The sequence below is a fragment of the Macaca nemestrina genome, chromosome 13 (assembly GCF_043159975.1).
Source record: "Macaca nemestrina isolate mMacNem1 chromosome 13, mMacNem.hap1, whole genome shotgun sequence".
In the NCBI taxonomy this organism is placed as follows: Eukaryota; Metazoa; Chordata; class Mammalia; order Primates; family Cercopithecidae; genus Macaca; species Macaca nemestrina.
Window position 1 is genome coordinate 42,474,665 of NC_092137.1, and position 22,696 is coordinate 42,497,360.

General features: G+C 43.8%; 1 protein-coding gene across 2 annotated transcripts; it reads right to left on the minus strand.

Moving 5' to 3' along the window:
- Positions 1-8,856: 8,856 nt before the first annotated feature.
- COX7A2L (cytochrome c oxidase subunit 7A2 like) lies at positions 8,857-22,025 on the minus strand. Of its 2 annotated transcripts, none has more exons than XM_011713049.3 (3): positions 21,870-22,025; positions 11,573-11,704; positions 8,857-9,718 (listed from the first exon to the last, which is right to left on the minus strand). In XM_011713049.3, the coding sequence occupies exons 1-3, from the start codon at positions 21,939-21,941 to the stop codon at positions 9,578-9,580; spliced, it is 345 nt and encodes a 114-aa protein (XP_011711351.1). In that variant the 5' UTR covers positions 21,942-22,025; the 3' UTR covers positions 8,857-9,577. The 2 variants fall into 2 exon arrangements, with proteins under 2 accessions (XP_011711351.1, XP_070932720.1); XM_071076619.1 differs by having other exon boundaries at positions 21,765-22,007.
- Between the last annotated feature and the right edge of the window lie 671 nt (positions 22,026-22,696).

Below are 22,696 nucleotides of genomic sequence, written 5' to 3' on the forward strand. Positions count from 1 at the left end.
GAGCTTGCAGTGAGCCGAGATCGCGCCACTGCACTCCAGCCTGGGCGACAGAGCGAGACTCCGTCTCAAAAAAAAAAAAAAAAAAAAAAAAAAAAAAGTAAGTAATTTAATGCTAGTTCATGAACCGTTAATGAAATTCATGTTTTGGAGATGCTGAATGCAACACAGATTTGGCCAGAAACACAAATCTAACCTTTATTCACTTTAATTATTTGGTCAGAACCATTTCCTGGGAGCAAATCTAGTCTCTGGATGGCTCTAATCAAACACCACTGAACTTTGAAGACATCAACTCATTCAGCTGCAATTCAATTTTCAAATTAATCTGCCGCATAACGTAGAGGCTTTGTGGCCTAAGCAGGGGGGATGCGGGAGGGGAAGATGGGCTTAGAGCCTCCCAGGTATGAACTGATTCTGGAGCATCTGACCTTCCCCACCCTCTCTAGTGGTGAGGCACTTCCGGAACTGGTGCCAGGCCTTCCGACGAGAGGCTGAGCTGAGCAACCACGCCGCCTCCATGCTTGAGCTCAGGGCTGCACACACAACTGAAGCCTAAGCCTGGTACAGCTGGAATCCTGGACCAGGAGAGCCTGCCTCTTCCACCCTAGCCTAGCTGCCCTTCCCTGCTCTCCCCCTCTCCCTAGGAGAGCTGAGATGAGGGACTTGAGCTCTCTGCCTGGCAAGATGCCCTCAGAAACCACCCCAATTTGTGTACCCACTTACTTCCTTGGCCCTTCAGGCAGGCACCAGGTACAGCCCACACAGCCTCAGCCTCTCCCTCCCTGCCTTGGAAAACCCAGGTCCCTAACTCCGTCTGCTTTACTGTACAGCCCTTCCAAGGCTTCTTCCTAAAACCTTCTCTACCAACTGGGAGGCAACACCACCATTTCTCACAGCCTGGGGCAGCTTGGAATGTGATATTTGGAGTCAGCAAAGATTCCAATCTGGCTAGTACATGTTAGGCATCGTAGAGACCTGTGCTTTGGCCCTGAGGTACAGCCATGTGACCATGACTAATCTATGTCATAGATGAAGTTGGAACAAGAGAAGGCAGGATGTCCCAGGAGGGCTGTGTCAGAACTCAAATACGACCTAAAGAATGCTCTTCCTGACCATTCACCGGGCCCCGTTTCGGGTTTTGCAGCAGACTCCCCCGGGAAGTCAGCTCCAGCAGCCTTGGGACCCTGAGCAGGCAGCACCCAGGTCCCCACCTGCCCATCCCAACACATCCTGCAGCAGCACCACACCCGGGCACCGTGGAGCCCCAGAGGTCAGGAGGCCTGATTCCAGCTTATGCAAGTGACAGTGGCTGATGGCAGAGGAGACTGAAAGTGATTGTCCCACGCCCCTCCTACCTCTGGAGGTGCTGAGCCACCTTCACTGCTCTTGTTCACGTCATGAGAGCGAGATTCAGCTGCTGCTGCCCTCCAGGCTACAGGGCCTGACCTGCTACCACCAAGGGATGACATGGGTTCCCAGAACAGCAGCCACAGCCAGGCTTCCCTCCACCACACACACCCGGGCAGCCTCCTCTAAAGCCACCAAACCCCGCCAGTCACACAGAGCTTCCAGATCAGAACCGGTGAAGGATAACTGCAGAATTCCTCAATAACAAGGTCATTTGCTAGCCACGTGGTCTATCAACCCTAAGAAGTGGAGAGACACCCTGAACATGACCCTAAGCATGATTCATCTCTGAGGATCCAGCACCGAATAGTGTGTGCTTCTGCACACTAATTAAATGTCCAGAATAACAGAGAATTAATGCGACTCCTTGAAGACGGTGGGTTAGGGAGTCCTTGAGGAGCCAAAGATACCGGCCAATGAACCCAACAAGAGGAGCGCTAAGGACGGAGCACCGCTTCTCAGCCAACCCGACATAGGCAGTTTGTGGTACTAAATAGTGACCCAACTTAGGAGGTGTGGAGTTAAAATGTCAAATGGATGTATTAAATCACTGGGACCAGCCAGTATCAGAATTTCTCAGCAACCAATTTTTATAGCCCCAGGTATAACCTCTAGCTATTGAAGACGAATGCGACAGAAAGTGAGAAGTTTACAAAGCTTTTGACTATGAGGAAAATCAGAAGGAAGATGTGGGGATGAACAGACCTCAGAGTCAGACAAGCAGGGGAGCCTGCCCAAGGCCACACACATGAAGGGAAGAAAAAAGCAGATAAATAAACCAAAGCTGGCCAGTGTTATCAAAGCCACAGCAACCTTCACCTCACCCAGCAGCTTCACAGCAAAGTCACCCTGGATGAAGGGGCCGAGGAGGAGAGGGAAAGCTAGTCAGACCCCGAAAGGGAACCTGGCTGACAGAGCAAAGCGAGGGATAAGTAGGCACTGCTTCACAAGGACAAGTGTAAAGTAGCCAGGTTCAACCCTTCTTACCCTTGTGTACCTAAAAAAAATTTACATCGATGCATATCTAAGCTTAATACCTAACATTTTTCATCTTAAATTTAAGTAGTTGCAAAAAGTATGGTTTCTATTGTTAAAAATATTAGCTAAATTATTAAATCACTTCTAAAGGTATCCAATGGGATGTAAATTCCACTCAGTTGGACACCCACCTTCATCTGGTTAAAAATACACATCTATACAACAGTCAGATACCTCTGCTTCTACGCATATTTCCATTCCACTCCCATACCCACAACGTTACCCCTAAAATTTACCCTCATACAGCTTTAGGAATGAAAGTCTCCTTTTGCTCATGCATAATTCTCTGTAACACTCTAAAATTGAAATTTGTTTAAATTTCCTGTGACCATAAACTCTAAGTGTTAGAAATATTTTTATTCTAGATTGAATTATTACAATTACTGTTAGTACATATTTGACCAAAACAAAGTATGAGAAAATCTGTCTTAGAATGTACTGCAGGCCCGGCGCGGTGGCTCACGCCTGTAATCCCAGCACTTTGGGAGGCCAAGGTGGGCGGATCACGAGGTCAGGAGATGGAGACCATCCCGGCTAAGGTGGTGAAACCCTATCTCTACTAAAAATACAAAAACTTAGCCGCGTGGTGGCGGACACCCGTAGTCCCAGCTACTCGGGAGGCTGAGGCAGGAGAATGGCCTGAACCCAGGAGGCGAAGCTTGCAGTGAGCCCAGATTGCGCCACTGCACTCCAGCCTGGGCGACAGAGCAAGGCTCCGTCTCAAAACAAAAAGAATGCGTCACAATTAGAGGGAGCGAGCTGGTTCAGATTTAAATGGATAAATCTTGCTTACTATTAAAATAAGATAATTTCAACAGAAATTCCATTCCCATTTTTATTTTTACAGATATAAGCACTCAAAAACCTTGTTTTCATAAACAGAAGGGAATGAAGTTTCTCCTGAGTTATAACTGAAAGTCATGTGGTGATCTATTATCAAAATTATTTTTAGGTCGGGCATGGTGGCTCACACTTGTAGTCCTAGCACTTTGGGAGGCTGAGACAGGCATATCACCTGAGGTCAGGAGTTCGAGACCAGCCTGACCAACATGGAGAAACCCTGTCTCTACTAAAAATACAAAAATTAAACAGGTATAGTGGCACACACCTGTAATCCCAGCTACTCGGGAGGCTGAAGCAGGAGAATTGCTTGAACCTGGGAGGCGGAGGTTGCAGGGAGGCGGAGGTTGCAGTGAGATGAGAATGCACCACTGCACTTCAGCCTGGGTGACAAAAGCGAAGCTCTGTCTCAAAACGAAAACAAAAACAAAAACAAAATTATTTGTAATGATCAAATGACAACTTAGTTGGCTCCTCCTTCAGTTTTGTTAAAAACCTCTAAATTGCGGAAAAAAAAATGTCAGTCATTAGAGTCACACACTTCCTCAATGTTACCAATATTTGCACTTATTCCCACGTTGCCCCAGGGATGGTTTTCACTCTCCAGGGCAACACCCCTTGGTGGGACAAGAATGGCTGAGGGTCTGCCTTCCGTTCAGAGTGAAAGATCATCATACAGGACCCCCTTAAGCCAGGTGTGCTCTGCAGCAGCTTAATTTTAGGAGGTGTAATAGAGGATGACTTAAAATAATTCCCTTAAACTATCCTTGTGTGGGTACCCCAGGAAGTCTTCATACCCCCCGGGTCATGTGAACCCAGAGCACTGTTGTGAAGAGTAGGACTGCATTTACTCAGCATCGCAGCCTAACTGCATGGCCTGGAGGAGGTGAGTAGAGGGAAGACCCTGCATTAACAGCATCTCATCTAGACAGCACTGAGAAGAGACGAGTTGGTGAGAGGGAGGAGGCTCTTCCTCTGAGTAAACAAACCAACCTGGCAAGGGTTCAGGGTAATGTGCTTAGAAGGCATAATCCTAACTCTGAGAATACAGCGAAAGGTTCTGCACTGTCAATTAACATCCAAGAATAGGACAGCCCAGACTTCTTGCCTGCATCTGCCCCCACAGCCTGGCACCAAACAGCTGACTGGCCCAGTGGGGGACACCTCACCCAAATGGGACAATAACATTCTCTCTCTCCTGGAATTTAGGGCATGTTGCCAGCAGCTGGACAACCATTTCCTTCCAAATCCAGTGAGAAATAGAGAAAGCTGGTCTGCAGAAACAGAATTAAACAGCTGCATAATCAAGAGAGTGACAGAAAGGACAGCTGCCTTGGACCCAAAGGCAGTCCTTGTGAGGCCCAGCTTCACTCAGGTTCTGAAAAATCTCCCTTTCTGTATCAGCTGGATTTAATGAACTTCTGGAACTTGCAATCAGAAGAGGTTTGGCTCAGACAGGAGTCACTAGAGACTATCCCTGAGGAAGTCAGCCCAATAGACCAATACATTCAGCATTATCAGTAAGTACTCTGGGCCAGGCAAGTGGCTCACATCTGTAATCCCAACACTTTGGGAGGCTAGGGCAGGAGGACTGCTTGAGGCCAGGAGTTCAAGACCAGCCTGGGCAACACAGCAACAAGACCTCGTCTCTACCAAAAGCATGTTGCAGCAGCGCCTACAGACCCACTACGTAGGAGGGTGAGGTGGATCACTTGAGCCCAGGGAGTCAAGACTACAGTGAGCCAATACCGAGCCACTGCACTCCAGTCTGGGTGACAGAGTGAGACCCTGTCTCAAAAAAAGAAAAATGAAATTACCTTTTTATTATAATGAGTGATGCTGAGTATCTTTTTTTTAAAAACGTTTTATTCTTTTTAAAGGTAAGTTGTATTTCCTTTTTTTATGAGCTATCTATTCATGTACTTTGCCCATTTATCTCTAGAATACCTTTTTTTTTTTAATTCTTTAGAGACTGGTTCTTGCCCTGTCACCCAGGCTGAAATGCAGGGGCACAATCTCAGCTCACTGCAGCCTTGACCACCTCGGCTCAGGCGATTCTCCTGCCTCAGCCCTTTTTGTATTTTTGTAGAGACGTTTCATCATGTTGCCCAGGCTGGTCTTGAACTCCTGAGCTGAACTGGTCTGCCGCCCCAGCCTCCCAGCATGCTGGGATTACAGGTGTGAGTCATGGCGCCCCGCCTAGTGAGGCAATTTAAACCACAAAGAAATGTTATCACTTAGAGGATTGGCAAAGATAACAAAGTTTGGTAATATTTTATGTAGACAAAGGTGAAGAGAAACAGGCACTCTCAACGCTGCTAGATAGGAATGTCAACCAGCACCAAATTTTTTTAGTAATTAGCACTACTGAAATTGGAAAACGCACATCCCCCTCACCCACTAAATCTCACGTCTAGAAATGGTCCTAGAAATATAGCCAACATTGTGTTAAATGACAGCTCAAGATGATGCATTCAAGTCAGATTTATAAAAGCAAAAAATGTGAAACTGAATACCCTTCAAAAAGAGACTGAACTATGGTACATTCATAAAATAAAATCCAATGTAGAAAAATGAAACAGAACAATCTCTAAGCTACAAGTGAGATTTGGAAGGTATACGAACTACCACTGAGGCAAAAATAAAACAGGCGAAGAAAATGCGTCGCCGGGCATGGCAGCTCACACCTGTCATCCCAACACTTTGGGACGCCAAGGCAGGTGGACCACCTGAGGTCAGGAGTTCAAGACCAGCCTGACCAACCCAGAGAAACCCCGTCTCTACTAAAAATACAAAATTAGCCGGTTGTGGTGGCGCATGCCAGTAATCCCAGCTACTCGGGAGGCTGAGGCAGAAGAATTGCTTGAACCCAGGAAGCAGAAGTTGTGTTGAGCTGAGATGATGCCATTACACTCCAGCCTGGCAACAAGAGCAAAACTCCATCTCAAAAAAAAGAAAGAAAAAGCGTGTATATATATTCACAGAATATACCTGATAATAAACAGAGGAAACTGAGGTAAGGAAAACACAAGGTCAGCATGGAAGCCATCTTGTCTGTCACAAAGTAGGGAGGTGATCAAAGACTAATAGGAGATGCTCATAGAACACAGAAGCCACATTTCAGCATCGAAATGAATAATGGCAGAGATGCTTATTATACATCAAATTAGGAAATTCAGTCATATTTCTTTAAAGGCTCATCTTCAAAGAAGAAATATCAAAAATGTAGAAGGAATGACAACAGAAAAAATCACTTTACAACCACCTTAGTAATAATTCAGTCAAGAATGACCAGTGAACACAGAATGCAAACTGCTGAGGAGACGATATTCCGAGTCTCAAATATCACCCCTCAGGCTACTTATTAATTGCAAAGGGGAAAGGGTATCAACTTGACAAGGGAGAAATCTGGCAGACACAACTTCAAATCACCAATAATGGGACAAGCTGGTATCAAGTACCACTTGACATAATGAGGACACCGTATCACCTATAAAGAACTCCTGACAAAAATGTTTAACCTGAAACCACAATGAGACAATCCGACAAATCCAAGTTGAGGAATGTCCTACAAAACAACTGACCTGGACTCTTCAAATAGGTCACTATTAGGAAGGGCACTGGGGACTGACTATTCTGGATAAAAAGAGACTGAAGAGTCACAACATGCCAGGCGCGGTGGCCCACGCCTGTAATCCCAGCACTTTGGGAGGCTGAGGCGGGAGGATCACAAGGTCAGAATATCGAGACCATCCTGGCCAACATGGTGAAACCCCATCTCTACTAAAAATACAAACAATCAGCGGGACATGGTGGTGTGCACCTGTAGTTCTAGTTACTTGGGAGGCTGACTCAAGAGAATTGCTTGAACGCGGGAGGCAGAGATTGCAGTGAGCCGAGGTCATGCCACTGCTCTCCAGCCTGGAGACAGAGTGAGACTCCATCTCAAACAAACAAAAAAAGTCACAATAACTAAATGCAGTGTATGATCCTTGGCTGGATCCTGGACCCAAAACAAAAACAAAAATGAACTGCATCTGCTGGTGAGAATGTTAAATGGTACAACTGAGTTGGAAACAGTCTGGCAGTTCCTCAAAATGTTAAACAGAGTTATCATACGATGCAGGAATTCCACTCCTAGGTAGATACCCAGGAGAAATGAAAACGTATGTCCACGTAAAAATTTGTTCACTATTGCTCACAGCAGCATTATTCATAACATCCCCAAAGTGGAAAGAACTCAAATGTCCATCCATAGATGAGTAGATAAACAAAATGTGGTATATCCATTCAACTGAATACTATTCAGCCATAAAAAAGAATAAAGTATCAATTCATGCCACAACATGGATAAGCCTTAAAAACATGACACTGAGAGAAGCCAGTCACATACGTCACACATCATATGATTATATTTATATGAAATATCCAGGAAAGACAAATCCATAGAGACTGAAAATAGATGAGTGCTTGCTTTGGGCTGGGAGGTGGGAGTTGGGGAGGGAAGGCAAGTGATTGCTAATCGGTACAGGGTTTCTTTTTAGGGTGATAGAAGTGTTCTAAAATTGATTCTCGTGGTGGCTATAAAACTCCAAATACAGTAAAAACCAATGAATTGTATACTTTAGGTGAACTGTACAGTATGTAAATTATATTCCAATAAAGCTGTTATTTTTTTTAAAACACAACTATAAAGAACTCATTATTAGAACAACTGGGGAAATTTGAAAGTAAACTATATATTAGATGATAGTATTGTGATAAATGTTAACTTTATTGAGTCTGACAACTGGATTCTGGTTATAAAGGAACACATGTCCTTACTCAGGAGATACTTGCTAAAGTATTTATGGCTGATTTATAATTCCATAACAATCTTAAGTGATTCAACAAAAACCAGATCTATGTGTGTGTGCACGTATGCATTGTGTGTGCCTGTGTGAGAGAACAAGAAAAAGCAAAGGTGCGAATCTATTGGTAACTGGTGATCTAAGTGAAGGATATACAGGTATATATTGTACTATGCTTAGTCTTTCTGTAGTCTGAAAATTTTCAAAATAAAAACTTGGGGGAAATACCAGGGAATAAAATTTAGATTTGCAGATAGATATACACACACACACACACACACACACACACACATATATATATCACTGCATAGCTACTACTGAGTATTTTCAAATCACCATATTTTATCCTGAGCAAGAGGTCACTGTTCTGTGCTATGGTAAGATACAAACCATTCCTTTATATATAATAAAACTCCACCTTTTTTCAAAATTAATATAGGGCAAGTGAAGTCTACCAATCATGACAGCAAAGGAAATTAGTGTCTAAATGAACTGTGAGTTACAGGCACATTTCACTAAGGGGCAGGCAGGTTTTTATAAAAAACCATACGGTAATCATCAATATGCCATTAAGACTCCTATTATGAGACTTTTAGGAATCATTTTGTAAAGATTATCTGGTGCCTAATTAACAAGAAAGAAATTAGACTCAGGTTTAAGATGCTGCTGGTGTTCTGAAATTACTCTGAAAGGTCATTTGAAGAACTTCAAACTTAAAATGTTTCATTCATGTATTTATTCCACAGTCAAAATAAATCATAATTTAAAGCTATAACATTTTTAAAAGATAAAGGAGAATTTGTGGCACAGCTGCATTAACAAAACAGACACCAGTCTAAAGTGCAACACTAAACAGGTGTTCTCTGTTCCCATGATGGAATAAATACACACAGTTACACATAAGATTTCACTGACGATAGGAGATGAGGCAAATAACCCTTTGAAATTAACTGTCCAACGAATAGAGGCAGGCTACATTAATTTAACATTTTACTGCAAAATGGAAAAAATCCCCGAGGCGACTAACTCAAACCCCTCATTTCATGCACATGACCTTGGCTTCTGTGTTCTTTCCACAGCCACATCCAAATCCAGAAAGTCTTCTGCACCCCGTGCTCAAAAATGCCACCTCAAGTCCCTGAGGTCCTCAGCACAGACTGACGTTAACAAGCCTGTGTGCAGCCTTCATCCAGAACCTCCAGGGAAATCAGGAGCACACAGAGCAAAGCACCATTTCTTTAAACAACGGCTTTAACTGTCGAATGAGCTCTGACAAGTCATATGCATTTCATAAACAAACCAAAACATCATCTTCATATCTTCCTATTTTTCTTGCAAAAATATTAAGCCATCCAAGTAAAAAAAAAAATTTTAATTTAACAATGAAAAAGGAAATTCAAAGGGTTTATGCCAAAAAACAAACCAGTCCTCTGCAGCCTAACTCATTTGTTTTTAGGCTGCGAAGCCATGTAGAGGGCAATCAGGCAGTAGATGGTCCCTCCCAGAGTCAGCGCCATGGTGGTCCGGTAAAGCATTTGGTCAGGCAGGCCTCGTTTCAGGTAGATGGGCACACCATCAGCTTTCTTGAAAGCAAGAATTAACAAGGGCATGGTTGAGAAGAAAAATATTTTACAATTTTATTCTTTAAATTAAAAAAAAAAAAATTTGTCTACTCTGTAAGTAATTCATCAAAATGTGACAGTGGGAAAAGCCCTAATCCATGGAACGCTAGTAGATGTTCCTATAAATGTAGCTAAAGCTTGTAAATCCAAAGTCATTCTCCAAAATGCTGCCTCAGGGAACATGCATGCAAAAGATTCCAAATGTCTAAGACATTTATCATATATTGCTTAACTGGAGCATTGGTGCATTTTTTAAAAGGCAAAGGTAACCAGTAGTTAAAAGAAGTGCAGGCAGGAGAGGCTGGGCACAGTGGCTCACACCTGTAATCCCAGCACTTTGGGAGGCCGAGGCAGGCAGATGGCTTGAGCCCAGGAGTTCAAGACCAGCCTGGGCAACACGGCAAAACCCTGTCTCTACAGAATAACTAAAATTAGTCAGGTGTGGTGGTGTGTGCCTGTAGTCTCAGCTATTAGGGAAGCTGAGGTAGGAGGATCACTTGAGCCCAAGAGGTCAAGGATGCAGTGGGCCGTGAGTGGGCCGTGAGTGTGCCACTACACTCCAGCCTGGGTGACAGAGTAAGGCTCTGTGTTAAAACAGATAAAAAGAGGTGCTGGCACGAGAAACGTTCTCCATTTAGTTTGGATTCTGATTATAAGTGGATGGGATTGGAGTACTTCATGTCAATAAAAAGGTTCAAGTCCATTTGGGATTCGACTGCCCTCTTTCCGTCACACTGTTAAACACATTTAATAATCAAATTCCATGAGATATTTAAATCATCATCATCATCATCTTAGAGACTGGGTCTCACTCTGTTACCCGGGCTGGAATGCAGTGGCTCAATCATAGCTCACTGCAGCCTCAAAATCCTGGGCTAAAATGATCCTCCCGCCTCGGCCTCTGGAGTAGCTGGGGTTACAGATGCGTGCCAACACACACAGCTAACTTTTCTTGTAGAGACAGGGTCTCGTTATGCTGCCCAGGCTGATCAAGCAATCCTCCTACCCTGGCCTCCCAAAGTGTTGGGGCTGCAGAAGTGAGCCACCGCACCTGGCCTGTTTAACTCATATTTTGCAGTGTCCAAAATCCCTCCCCACTGCACCTTGAGATTCTAAATGCTCTCTCAAACCTTACTGATCAGATAAAAAGAGATTAAACTGATCAAAACAAAAGTGTTCTATCCTCAAGATGGGTCTGGACCTGGACTACTTCTGAGGAGGAGAAGCTATCTTACAGCAACAGCAGTAGCAAGCACTGCCATGGCACCAAAGAGTTGGTCAGGTCACTAACTTCTCAATCATTTGCAGGTAGTTTCACTCTAATAATATTTTCAATTCCAATGCTGGCTTCTCTGTTGATACGCAAACCCATAAGCACCTCCTCTACTTTCAGCAATAGCTCAGTGAATTTTAATATCAAGCAAGCAAAGAACAATTAGAAAAAAACTCACTGCCAAGTCACTACATGTGTCACAAAGTCAAATATATATATTGGGTTATTCAGTTATACAGGCTATTCAGTTATAGAGGCTATTCCTTCTTCCATGCAATAAATGATCAAGAGCTATTCATGCCATTTCAAAACCCTCATACCCTTAAATACTAATGAGGAAATTAACCACCCTCCCCTCTTTTATCAGTATCTACCTATATAAAGTTCTAATCGTTTATGGCTCAAACTAAAATCAAGAGAATACTACTTAAAGAAAAAAGAAGGAGGTTGGATAGTACACTAGATTAAGATTTAGTTTCATAAGGGATTTTTTAAGCCTATGTATTTCACAGGCTTCTCTGCTGTAGAGTATCTTCCCTCACCTGGAAAAACTTCTGTAGCTCTGGAACTCTGTTTTTCCCAGCATAGTCATACACTGTGGAATCGGAGGTCAGTTTAGTTGGTGTGGCAAATATGATAGGTGGTGCTTCTGTGGAAACCACAGGCTTTAATCCCTGTAGAGAAAAAAAGGAAAATGGCAAGTTGAAAGTATGTCTGAGGAGACTGTCTGGAATAGTGGAGGCAGCCATTCAACCATGAGACAGAAAGAAAATCTCTCCAGCTTTCCCAGAGCAAACCCTGTCAAGAACCCCTTGCCATTATGATTGCAGGGAGAGGGTGAGGGTCAGGGGGACGACAACGAAGGCACAGTCTGAGCTTCCAGAAATACCTGGTGTGTCTTATCTTCTTAGCAAACCAGTAAAACATCTATAATCTGTTATGAACTTGTCATTAGCTTTTATGGGGAATCTGTCTGCCCCTTTTTTCTTCCAAATGAGCTAATCTAGTAACATGGAATGTCTAACCCCAGAGCGAACTTCAGAAACTTTTCCCAACACACAATAAAGAAATATTCAACGTGGAACAGCCTTACTGGTTTAAAACAAAACTAAACAAACAAACAATACTTGCCTTCAAGGACCAGAACACAAAATCAAAACAAAAAATTTTTTGCAATGAACTTTCCAGCATAAACCCATAACTGAAAACACATATAGTAAAAATTTAAACAAGGTGAAGGGGGAGGAAGTACTGATACATGCTACAACATGGATAAGCCTCTAAAACATTATGCTGGGTCAAAGAAACCAGTCCCAAAGACCACATACTGTATGATGCCATTCATAGGAAAGTCTAGAAGAGGGAACCGTAGAGACAGAAGGTAGGTTAATGGATGCTTCAGGTGGGGGCTTGGGAGCTAGGGAGGTAACAGTTAAAAGGTATATTGGTATCCTTTTGAGGTGATAAAAAACACTCTAAAATTAACTGTGGTGGTAGTTGCATATATCTGTGAATACACTAAAAACCCCTAAATTGTACCCTTTAAATGGGCATATTGTATGCTATGCAAATTATATCTCAATAAAGCTGCTTTAAAAAAAGGGAGGGAGCTCTGGTTTTTTTATCTTAAAGGAGTAAACCTACAGTGACAAATACATAGAGTAATCCAAAATAACCTGTAAATTAAAATAAGGAGCTAAGAGTTATAAGCCAATAAAAATCATCCTTTTATTTAAATTCTAACTAAGAAAAATAAAAATTTAAAGTCAGAAAGCAGAATTCAAACCCAGCCTTTTCCTTTCACAAAGAAGGAAACCTCTTGCCCAAATACAGTCATCAGTCCACTGATTCTTGTCTCAAAGAAATCTGAATTTACCTATAATTGACAGGGCCTATTATAAAGATTAGATATTGAAAACCTCAATGCTACTCCCACCAGGCACGCATTAGATGAACAGGTCAATAAAAAAAGCATTAAAGTAAACTTGGCTTCTATTTCTTCTGACACAGTACAATAAATGGGAATGAACCATGGCCTGTTTTCTGTAATGTATTCATTCATTCAACATTTATTACTGATCACTAACTCTGCACTAGAATAATGTATTCATTCATTCAACATTTATTACTGATCACTAACTCTACACTACAATAAATAAGATCGCCACAATCTCAGCCACCACGGATATTAACGTTATAAACCAACAGCAGCTAGTATCTATTTAACCCTTGTGAAGTGTCAGTATTATGTTAAACATTTCATATGCATTACCTCACTTAATTCTGACAGCAACCCTATGAAGATATTACTATTCCCATTTTTCAGAGGAAAACAGTGGAGAGAGAATAACTTGCCTTAGATCAAATAGTGAAAAGCGAGTCAAGTTTTCCAACTCACGCCTTTTTCAAGTCCAGAGCCCTGGCTTTTAAGTATTCCACAACTCACACCCCACCCTCCCCCATCAACTGTTGCTTAAAAACAACAGCCCATTTAAAGAGAAAGTTTGGTCAGTAAGATGTCAGCCTACATTCAGAAATATAACACACTCAAAACAGAGCGTCAGAGGAGTCAGAGAGGCAAACAGAGGCTCTGCGATCAAGATCAAAAGGCTAACAAGGATCGTGGTTTGAACTGGATACAGAATGTCAGATACTCCTTTATATCATTCTGTGAGCTCACCATATTTTCTCCTTGAAATAACCATTTCTTCTTGAATGCAAAAATGTAAAAACCCTTTCTACCAAGGATCTACAAAAATGGTTTGAAAGTAAATTCATGTTTCAACAGGACTAATGTGAGAGTATTTTTGAAGGGATTATATTTGTTTGTCCAACCATGCAGTGATTCAAAACTACAGCAAGGTTTTTGAACAGTATCATCTGAAAACAGGAATATCAACCATCGTAATTTTAAATTAATTCCGTATTTCCCTTTATAATATTGTAAAAATTTATAGAATTGAAGTTACCTATAATCTCATTATCTTATCCCATTAATTGTCATAAATTGTAAATTTGCCTCCAGTGTTTATTCAGGTTTAATAACTTAATAGTCAGTGTAAAGTCCTACATTCTGCTTTTTTTTTTTTTTTTGAGACGGAGTCTCGCTCTGTTGCCCTGGGTGGAGTGCAGTGGTGCAATCTCGGCTCACAACAACCTCCACCTCTCACGTTCAAGCCATTCTCCTGTCTCAGCCTCCTGAGTAGCTGGGACTACAGGTATGTGCCACCACGCCCAGCTAATTTTTGTATTTTTCATAGAGATGGGGTTTTGCCATGTTGGCCAGGCTGGTCTCGAACTCCTGACCTCAGGTGATCCACCAACCTTGGCCTCCCAAAGTGCTGGGATTACAGGCGTGAGCCACCACACCCGGCCCATTCTGCCTTTCTTCCTTTTTGAGCCAGGCTCTTGCTTTGTCACTCAGGCTAGAGTGCGGTGGCATGATCCTGACTCACTGCAGCCTCCAATTCCCAGGCTCAAGTGATCTTCCTGCCTCAGCCCCCTGAGTATCTGGGACTACAGGAAAATGTCACCACACTTGGCTAAATTTTTAATTTTTTGTAGACAGGGTCTGGCTATGTTGCCCAGGCCGGTCTTGAACTCCTGAGCTCCAGCGATCCTCCCACCTGAGCCTTCAAAGTGCTGGGATTACAGGTGTGAGCCATCAAGCCCAGCCTCATTCTGTTTTTGTTTATAATAATAAGTTTTTCAACTTTCCACAGTCTTTGTAACTATCAAATTCATTTTATTTATTTATTTACTTATTTATTTATTTATTTATTTATTTTTGAGTCAGGGTCTCACTCTGTTGAATTTAATCTTCAGAACAACCCTATAAATAAGTTATGATTAGCCCATGTTACAGCTGATTAAAACAATGCTCAGAGATCCCATAAGGAAGATGGGATTCAAACTCACGTTTTTATTACACCGTACTATCGGTAACTTAGCTGTTCTGGTACCACAGGAAAAGGTAGTGAACATTCCTAATGTTTCAAGGCAGCTGGATCACTAGCACTAGGCTTCTCAAGATTGGAAATGACCAGGAAGCTTTATCTACAGGAGAGGATTCGGCGTAAATCTCTTCACCTCTGCCTACTCCAAGACTGAAAGAACTGTCAGTCTCAAACATGTCCCTCCTCATCACAACAACGACAGTGCCAAACTTCCAGGCACTCAGGCCAAAACCTTGGAAATACTCTTTTTATTTTTTTGAGACGAAGTCTCACTCTATCATCCAAGCTAGAGTGCAGTAGCGCATCTTGGCTCAGTGCAACCTCCACCTCCCGGGTTCAAGCGATTCTCCTGCCTCAGCCTCCCATGTAGCTGGGACCACAGGTGTGTACCACCACGCCCGGCTAATTTTTATATTTTTAGTAGAGACAGGGTTTCACCATACTGGTCAGGCTGGTCTTGAACTCCTCACCTCAGGTGATCTGCCCACCTTGGCCTCGCAAAGTGCTGGGATTACAGGCGTGAGCCTCCGCACCTGGCCAAAACCTTGGAAATATTATTGACACCTCTCCCTCATACACTGTAAATGTATGAGGCTCTACCTTCAAAATATATTCAGAATCTGACCACTTCTCACCTACCTCCACCAATTCACACTCGAGTCTAAGCCCCTGGATTTCCACAACAGCCTCCCAATTGGTCTCTCGGCTTCCACTCGTTTGCTGCCATGAAGTCTACTCTTATTACAGCAACCAATGATTTCATTAAAACACAGGATGTCACTAGTCAGCTCAAACCCTCCAAAAGGCCTCCTATCTCACTGAGTGACCCCTAAAGTTCTCACAATGACTTTCTGAGCTCTACAAAGTGCATCCCTTTCTTAGCCCCTCTTATTTTTTATTTTTTGAGACAGGGTCTTGCTCTGTCATTCAGGCTGGAGTGTAGTGGTACAATCACAGCTCACTGTAGCCTCAGCCTCCTGGGCTTAAGGAACCCACCCACTTCAACCTCCTGAGTAGCTGAGATGTCAGGCGTGCACCACCACATCCAGCTAATTTTTTAAAAAATTGTAGGCCGGGCGCGGTGGCTAATACCTGTAATCCCAGCACTTTGGGAAGCCAAGGCAGGGGGATCACCTGAGGTTGGGAGTTCAAGACCAGCCTGACCAACATGGAGAAACACTATCTCTACTAAAAATACTAAATTAGCTGGGCTTGGTGGCACATGCCTGTCATCCCAGCTACTCAGGAGGCTGAGCCAGGAGAATTGCTTGAATCCAGGGGGCAGAGGTTGCGGTGAGCCGAGATTGCACCATTGCATTCCAGCCTGGGCAACAAAAGCAAAACTGTATTAAAAAAAAAAAAATTTTTTTTGTAGACACAGAGTTCCTCTATGTTGGCTAGTCTCAAACTCCTTAGCTCAAGCAGATCCTCCAGCCTCAGCCACCCGAAGAGCTGGGATTACAGGCACGAGCCACTGCGCCCCAGCCTAGCCCCACTTCTATCATTCCCCTCCTCCTCCCTAGCCCACCGATCTAGCTCCTGAAACCTCCCAAGCACAGCCATGTTCTCTCTGCCTAGAATGCTCTTCCCCAGGCATCCACGTGGCTTATACTCTCACGTTCTTCAGGTCTTTACCCATCCCCATAAGCCACCTTCTCAGTGAGATCTTTCTGACCAGCCTTTCAAAAACCGCATGTCCTCCCCCTTGCCCTACTAACAACTTACCCTCTTTATTTTTCTCCACAGCACTTATCACCACCTAACATACTACATTTTACTTTGCTTACTGTGTCTCCCCCACTACAACGGAAGCTCCATGAGCACAGGATTTAGGCACATCTTGCTCACTGCTCCTATATTCCAAGACTTAGAAAAGCAACTGGCAGAGAAAGCGCATTCACTAAATACATGCAGAATGTTTAAATAAACTAAAGAAAGCTATAGCTTCACCACAATGTAGGTTTCAGTATCTCAAAAACAAAGTCTGATAAATTGGTATTTGATGGCAGGGCATCCACAATTCCCACAGCAATAATAACTGAAAGCTGTTCTTACAATAAGTGGACAGGCCGGGTGTGATGGCTCATGCCTGTGGTCCCACCGCTTTGAGAGGCTGAGGTGGGAGAATCACTTCACTCAGGAGTTTGAGATCAGCCTGGGCAACATATTGAGACTTTGTTTCTACAAAATATCAAAAAATTAGCCAGGTACAGTGGTGCACACCTGTGGTCCCAGCTACTTAGGAAGCTGAGGTGGGAAGATGACTTGAGCCCAGGTGGTTGAGGCTGTAGTGAGCCATGATCATGCCACTATACTCCAGCCTGGGCGACAGAGACCCTGTATCAAAATAAAATTAAAAATAAGTGGACCATAGATCAAGAAAAATCACATACTTTACTTTTCAATACTGAATCTCTTAGCTGCTTAAATAAGCCCACCTCCAAAATTAAGAACCATTCAACCTTAACCACGTTTAGTAATTGAGTTTTTCCTGGTTTATTTCAATTGCTCCAAATTTTTAAAGAGAAAAGTAAACATGCCGGGCCCAGTGGCTCACGCCTGTAATCCCAGCACTTTGGGAGGCCAAGGCAGGCAGATCACAAGGTCAGGAGATCAAGACCATCCTGGCTAACATGGTGAAACCTCGTCTCTAATAAAAATACAAAAAATTAGCCAGGTGTGGTGGCGAGCACCTGTAGTCCCAGCTACTGAGGAGGTTGAGGCAGGAGAATGGTGTGAACCCAGGGGGCAGAGCTTGCAGTGAGCTGAGATTGCACCACTGCACTCCAGCCTGGACCACAAAGCCAGACTCCGTCTCAAAAAAAAAAAAAAAAGAAAAGTAAAAATGATTTTCCCTCTAAAAGTTGGTTGTAACATTTTCCTTTTCTTCTACCTCTTAGGTTTGGGGACGAGGGTGGAGAGAAAAGAGGATTATTCCTCATAATTTTAATTTTTAAATGACAGAAATGTACGAACCTTTTCACTGTAATTTAGGACTGGAAACCAGTTTCAATCTGCAATGACTCAATTCATTTGGCTTTTTGTTTTGTTTTGTTTATAGACAGGATCTCACACTGTCACCCAGGTTGGAGTGCAATGCATTGATCACAGCTCACTGCAGCCTCAAACTCCTGGGCTCAAGTGATCCTCCCACCTCAGCCTCCTGAGTAGCTAGGACTACAAGTATGTGTCACCATGCCCAGCTAATTTTTCTTATTTTTTTTGTAGAGATGGGTTCTCACTGTGTTGCCGAGGCTGGTCTCAAACGACTGGCCTCAAGCTATTCTCCTGCCCTCACCTCCCAAAACACTGGGATTACCAGGGTGAGCCACCACACCTGACCTCTATTTATTTCTAATTGTAAGCTAGACATCACCACCCACCTCCGTGTCCTTCTGACACCGCACACTCATCATGTCCAAAATTCACTCATAAGCCCATTCAGGAACTCCCTGTCACTGTGAAAAGCACCAATTCACCAATCATCCTGAAGCCCTCCCTCCTCATCCCCAACATCTGTCTCATCTGAAAGGACAAACTCTACCACAACTCTGCATCAAGTTGCTCTGTAACTTCCTACTCGTGCCTCACAAAATTAAGTCCTACCATCCTAGGCCCTTCATGATTTACCTCCATCCTCCACAGTCAAACTTACCTACTCAACACTTCTCCTCCAGACCCCCTCCCTTCCGTTACTCTCACAGTTCCCTTTATCTAGAATACCATTCTGCCATCTTAACTGGGAGAGGAATTCCTAGATCACATAGTAAAATTATATTTCCTTTTTAACAAACTGCCAAACTGTTTTCCAAAGTGGCTGCGTCATTTTACCATTCCCACCATCCCACCACAAATGTAATAGGTTTCGTTTCTCTACATCCTCACCAATAGTTGTTGTCGTCTGTCTTTTTGATTCTAGGCATTCTGGTGGATATTAAATGGTATCTCACTGTGGTTGTGATTTGCTCTTCTCTAATAACTAAAGATGTTAAACATGTTCATGTGCTTATTGGTCTCAATTTATTGTTGACGCAGTTCAGAGAAAGATAAGGAAGACGCTTTTCAACCAACGGAAAACGCTATCCCACCAACCACTCGCTGTCAAGCTGACTTACAAATCTCTATCTGTGCAATTGGTACTGAACCACCTTTTCCATGTTATGTTATTTAATGCATGGTAAATTATTCACTTTACTTACTACTAAAAGTTACAAACATCTTCATTATATATTTCCAGGAAAGGAAAAAGCTGAAATACTCCTAATTACCAAACTCAGAGCACCTAGTTGGGAGGGCACCTGTCACAATCACTCAGAAATTTACAATTCATATAAAGCCTACACAATATCACTTCTTTTCAACATAGTTTGAGGCATCTTTAAGTAACTAAAGAAGTTCAAATTCTCAAGAGAAACACGATTCACGAGGAGAGGTACTAGAAATCTGAAAGCCCTATCTATATCAAACTCATCTCAAGGTCATCTCTGCTGAGTGCCCATTTTATTACAATACGCCAGTTTTTAGTCAAAAAATTTACTTTTTTCTTACTAAGCAACAAAACCTAGATTAGGCTAAAGATATATTAAAAGAACATAAACCAGGTGTGGTGGTACACATCTGTAACCCCAGTCACTCAGGGGGCTGAGGTGAGAGGACTGCCTGAGCCCAAAAGTTCAAGATCAGACTGTGCAACACAGCAAGAGCCTGCCTCAAAAAATATTTTTTAAAAATAAAAGAACATCTACTACCACCAACAGAATAAACTGTGATATATTTATAAAATGAAACCCTACAGAAGAATAAGAGGATAAAAGGATTAACTACTGATACGTACAACAGGGACTAACCTCAAAAATATTTAAATAGGCTAGCAGCCAGACATGGTGGCTCACATCTGTAATCCCAGCATTTTCAGAGGCGAAAGGAGGACTATTACTTGAGCCCAGGAATGAAAGTCTACAGTGAACTATGACTGTGCCATTACACTCCAGCCTGGGTGAGAGCTGCTTCCATTTACATGAAGTCCAAAAAAAGGGAAAACTATCTATTTATGATGATAAAAGTCAGAATAGGAAGGTGGCAGGGATTGACAGAGGGTAAAAGGGAACTTCCTGGGATGATGTAACATTCTGTATATTGAGGGAGGTGTGGTTATACAGCGCGTGGGTTTGTCCAAACTCATCAAACTGTAACATTTAAGATCCATACACTGAAGAATACGCTTTATAGGAGCAGATGATAGAAATGGTCATTTCCCCACATAATCTGTAAAAGAAGTGTAACACTGCTGACTGTTCCTTCCTTACAAGTCATTACCAATTTGATTTCGGTGACACCACACTGGTTTCCCTTCTCACCCGGTCTATTCTTTAAACACATTTTCCTTCTCCACCCTCCCTTCATGCTTCTGTACTCTTAACTATGATCCAACCTTTCTTCCCTACAAACTTCCTGGGTAATTTACCCACCAGATTCTACCACCTATGGGCTAAAGACATCTAACTTTATTAAACTCCATATTCAAAAATCTAGCTGCTACCAAGCATGACATATCACAAGCTCAACATTTATAAACCCTAAACTCTTCCTTTCCGTTCCCACCGCAACTCCCCCATTAACTCCCGCAAAACAACAACAACAACAACAACTTGCCCTTCCTATCCTAGATTAGAATCATTCTGCTTTTTAGTTTTTGTTTTTAAAGACAGGGTCTCACTATGTTGCCCCAGGTGATCTCAAACTCCTGGGCTCAAGCGACCCTGCCGTCTCAGCCTCCCAAAGTGCTGTGATTTACAGGCGTGAGCTATAGTACCAGGTCTGACATCTTTCTTAAACATCTGCCTCTTGGGGCAAGTTGTAGTGTCCCACAGAAAAAGGAGAATGAAGCAGCAGTAAAGGAGTATCCTTTACACCCCACCTGGGTCCCTTACTACTGCAGTCTAACTGCGTATCTCATCGACCCTTCCCACACTTCTCTAGGAGGATGAGGAGGAAATATACTGTCTCAGACAGCTTCTGATGAACGGTTCACACTTATTCAGAACCAACCACCTGCCCAAACTGTTGGTCACTTGACACACCTCATTTTAAAGTGTACTAACGCCGCCCTGGATGAAGCTGAGTTCACAATAAATTAAGTAACTTGGCCAAGGTCACACAATTTAAGCGGAAAACGCCATGATTTGAAAAGGCACGTCTGGGGCTCTAAAATCCCTCGTTTACCCACAACACATGGAGACTCAAACTCCAATTGGCAGAACCTGCGTGAAATGGAATACTTTTCAGACTACCCAAACAATGAGCATCTGTCAAACATTTTACAATCGGGAAAGTGTAACCTCGCTGCATGCAACTTCCCTCCCTGAACGTGTTAAGTAACCTGTTAAATCTCCTAATCCAGATCACAGCCCCCCAACCCCCTGCCCCACGGTTTCCCTAAAAGCCTTTATCCCCGCTCTCTAATCTCGTGCTCAAGTTAGGCTGCCTATGGGGCTGTGGCAGGAGGTGACAAAGAAACGACAGGGAGGCCGAAAGCCAGATGTCTTCAAAGAGAGGGAGAAGGCCGAACCTCTGACTCGGGTCACACTGGGGACTCCCCCAAACCATCCCTTTTAGACAAGTGACCCCAGGGGTCACCTTGACCCCTGCAGTGTGCCAGACCAAACTTCCACGCCAGGCCAGCCCCACCAGGTGAGCAGGTACACAAAGAGAAGCCTCAGTGACCACCGTACGCTGGTGTGGAGAGGCCCCGGAAGGTGCAAGGAGAACAGAAACGAACTCGACAGCGGGCAGAAGCCTCTCCTGGCTCCAACGCCGCGACTGCTTGTCGCCGAGGCTCGGGCTGCCACTTCTCATGTCCGAGCTGGCTAGGCGCCACTCGTACCTGCGGGCTATAGGCCTCCGAAGCCCACGCTCCCGCCAACTTCTGCGTGAAGCCACTAAATTTGTAGTACATGACGCCCAGAGTCCGGCTTCCTGCATGCGCTGCCAACGCGACCGCCCCAGAGAAGGACCCCACCTCCCAGGCTGTGGTCCCAAGAGTCAGCGCAAGGACCCGGTGCCGGGACTAGGGCTGCCCGAAGATCGCCTAACTTAAAACCTGCTCTCTTAAGCCGCATTGGGGAACCAAAAGCCAGGGTTCTCAGGATCACGAAAGGCAAAACTAGCTCTAAGAGAGCACGAAAAGCCGCTGTGTCTGTAGGAAATATGAAGTTCCCTCTTTACCCCATTTAGATTTGGGCAGTGCCACGACAACTCAAGAAATGCGCAAGCGCCTCGCGCACTAAGCCCGGCGGACTAATCCCGGCAGTGTCGGAGTCAGGTGAGGGGCAGGCTCTAAAAGGGGCCGGCTCTAGGCGGGGCCTGGGAGGGAGAGGGCGGTGATTGGTGGGCGTGGTCTGGGTAGGGGCGGGACTATATCGAGGCCGGGTGGGAACTCCACCAGCGGAGAGAGTCTGTGCTGCGAAGCCACCGCCTGGTCGTCGGGGTGAAGGCGTCTCTTCCTTTACCAAACTTTACTTGATCGTGGTCTCATTTATTTCCTTCCGACCTAGAGCACCTCTTGAAGTATCCTGCTGTTACTCAGTCTGCCCAGGAGTATAGACCTGTCGCCAAGCTTCCCCTGGCAACCTGGGAGTTGAAGCAAATAAGAAAATTTGGAAGCACCTGCTGAAGGCTGTTTAGTACCGAGGGCTGTTGGGAGATTTGCCC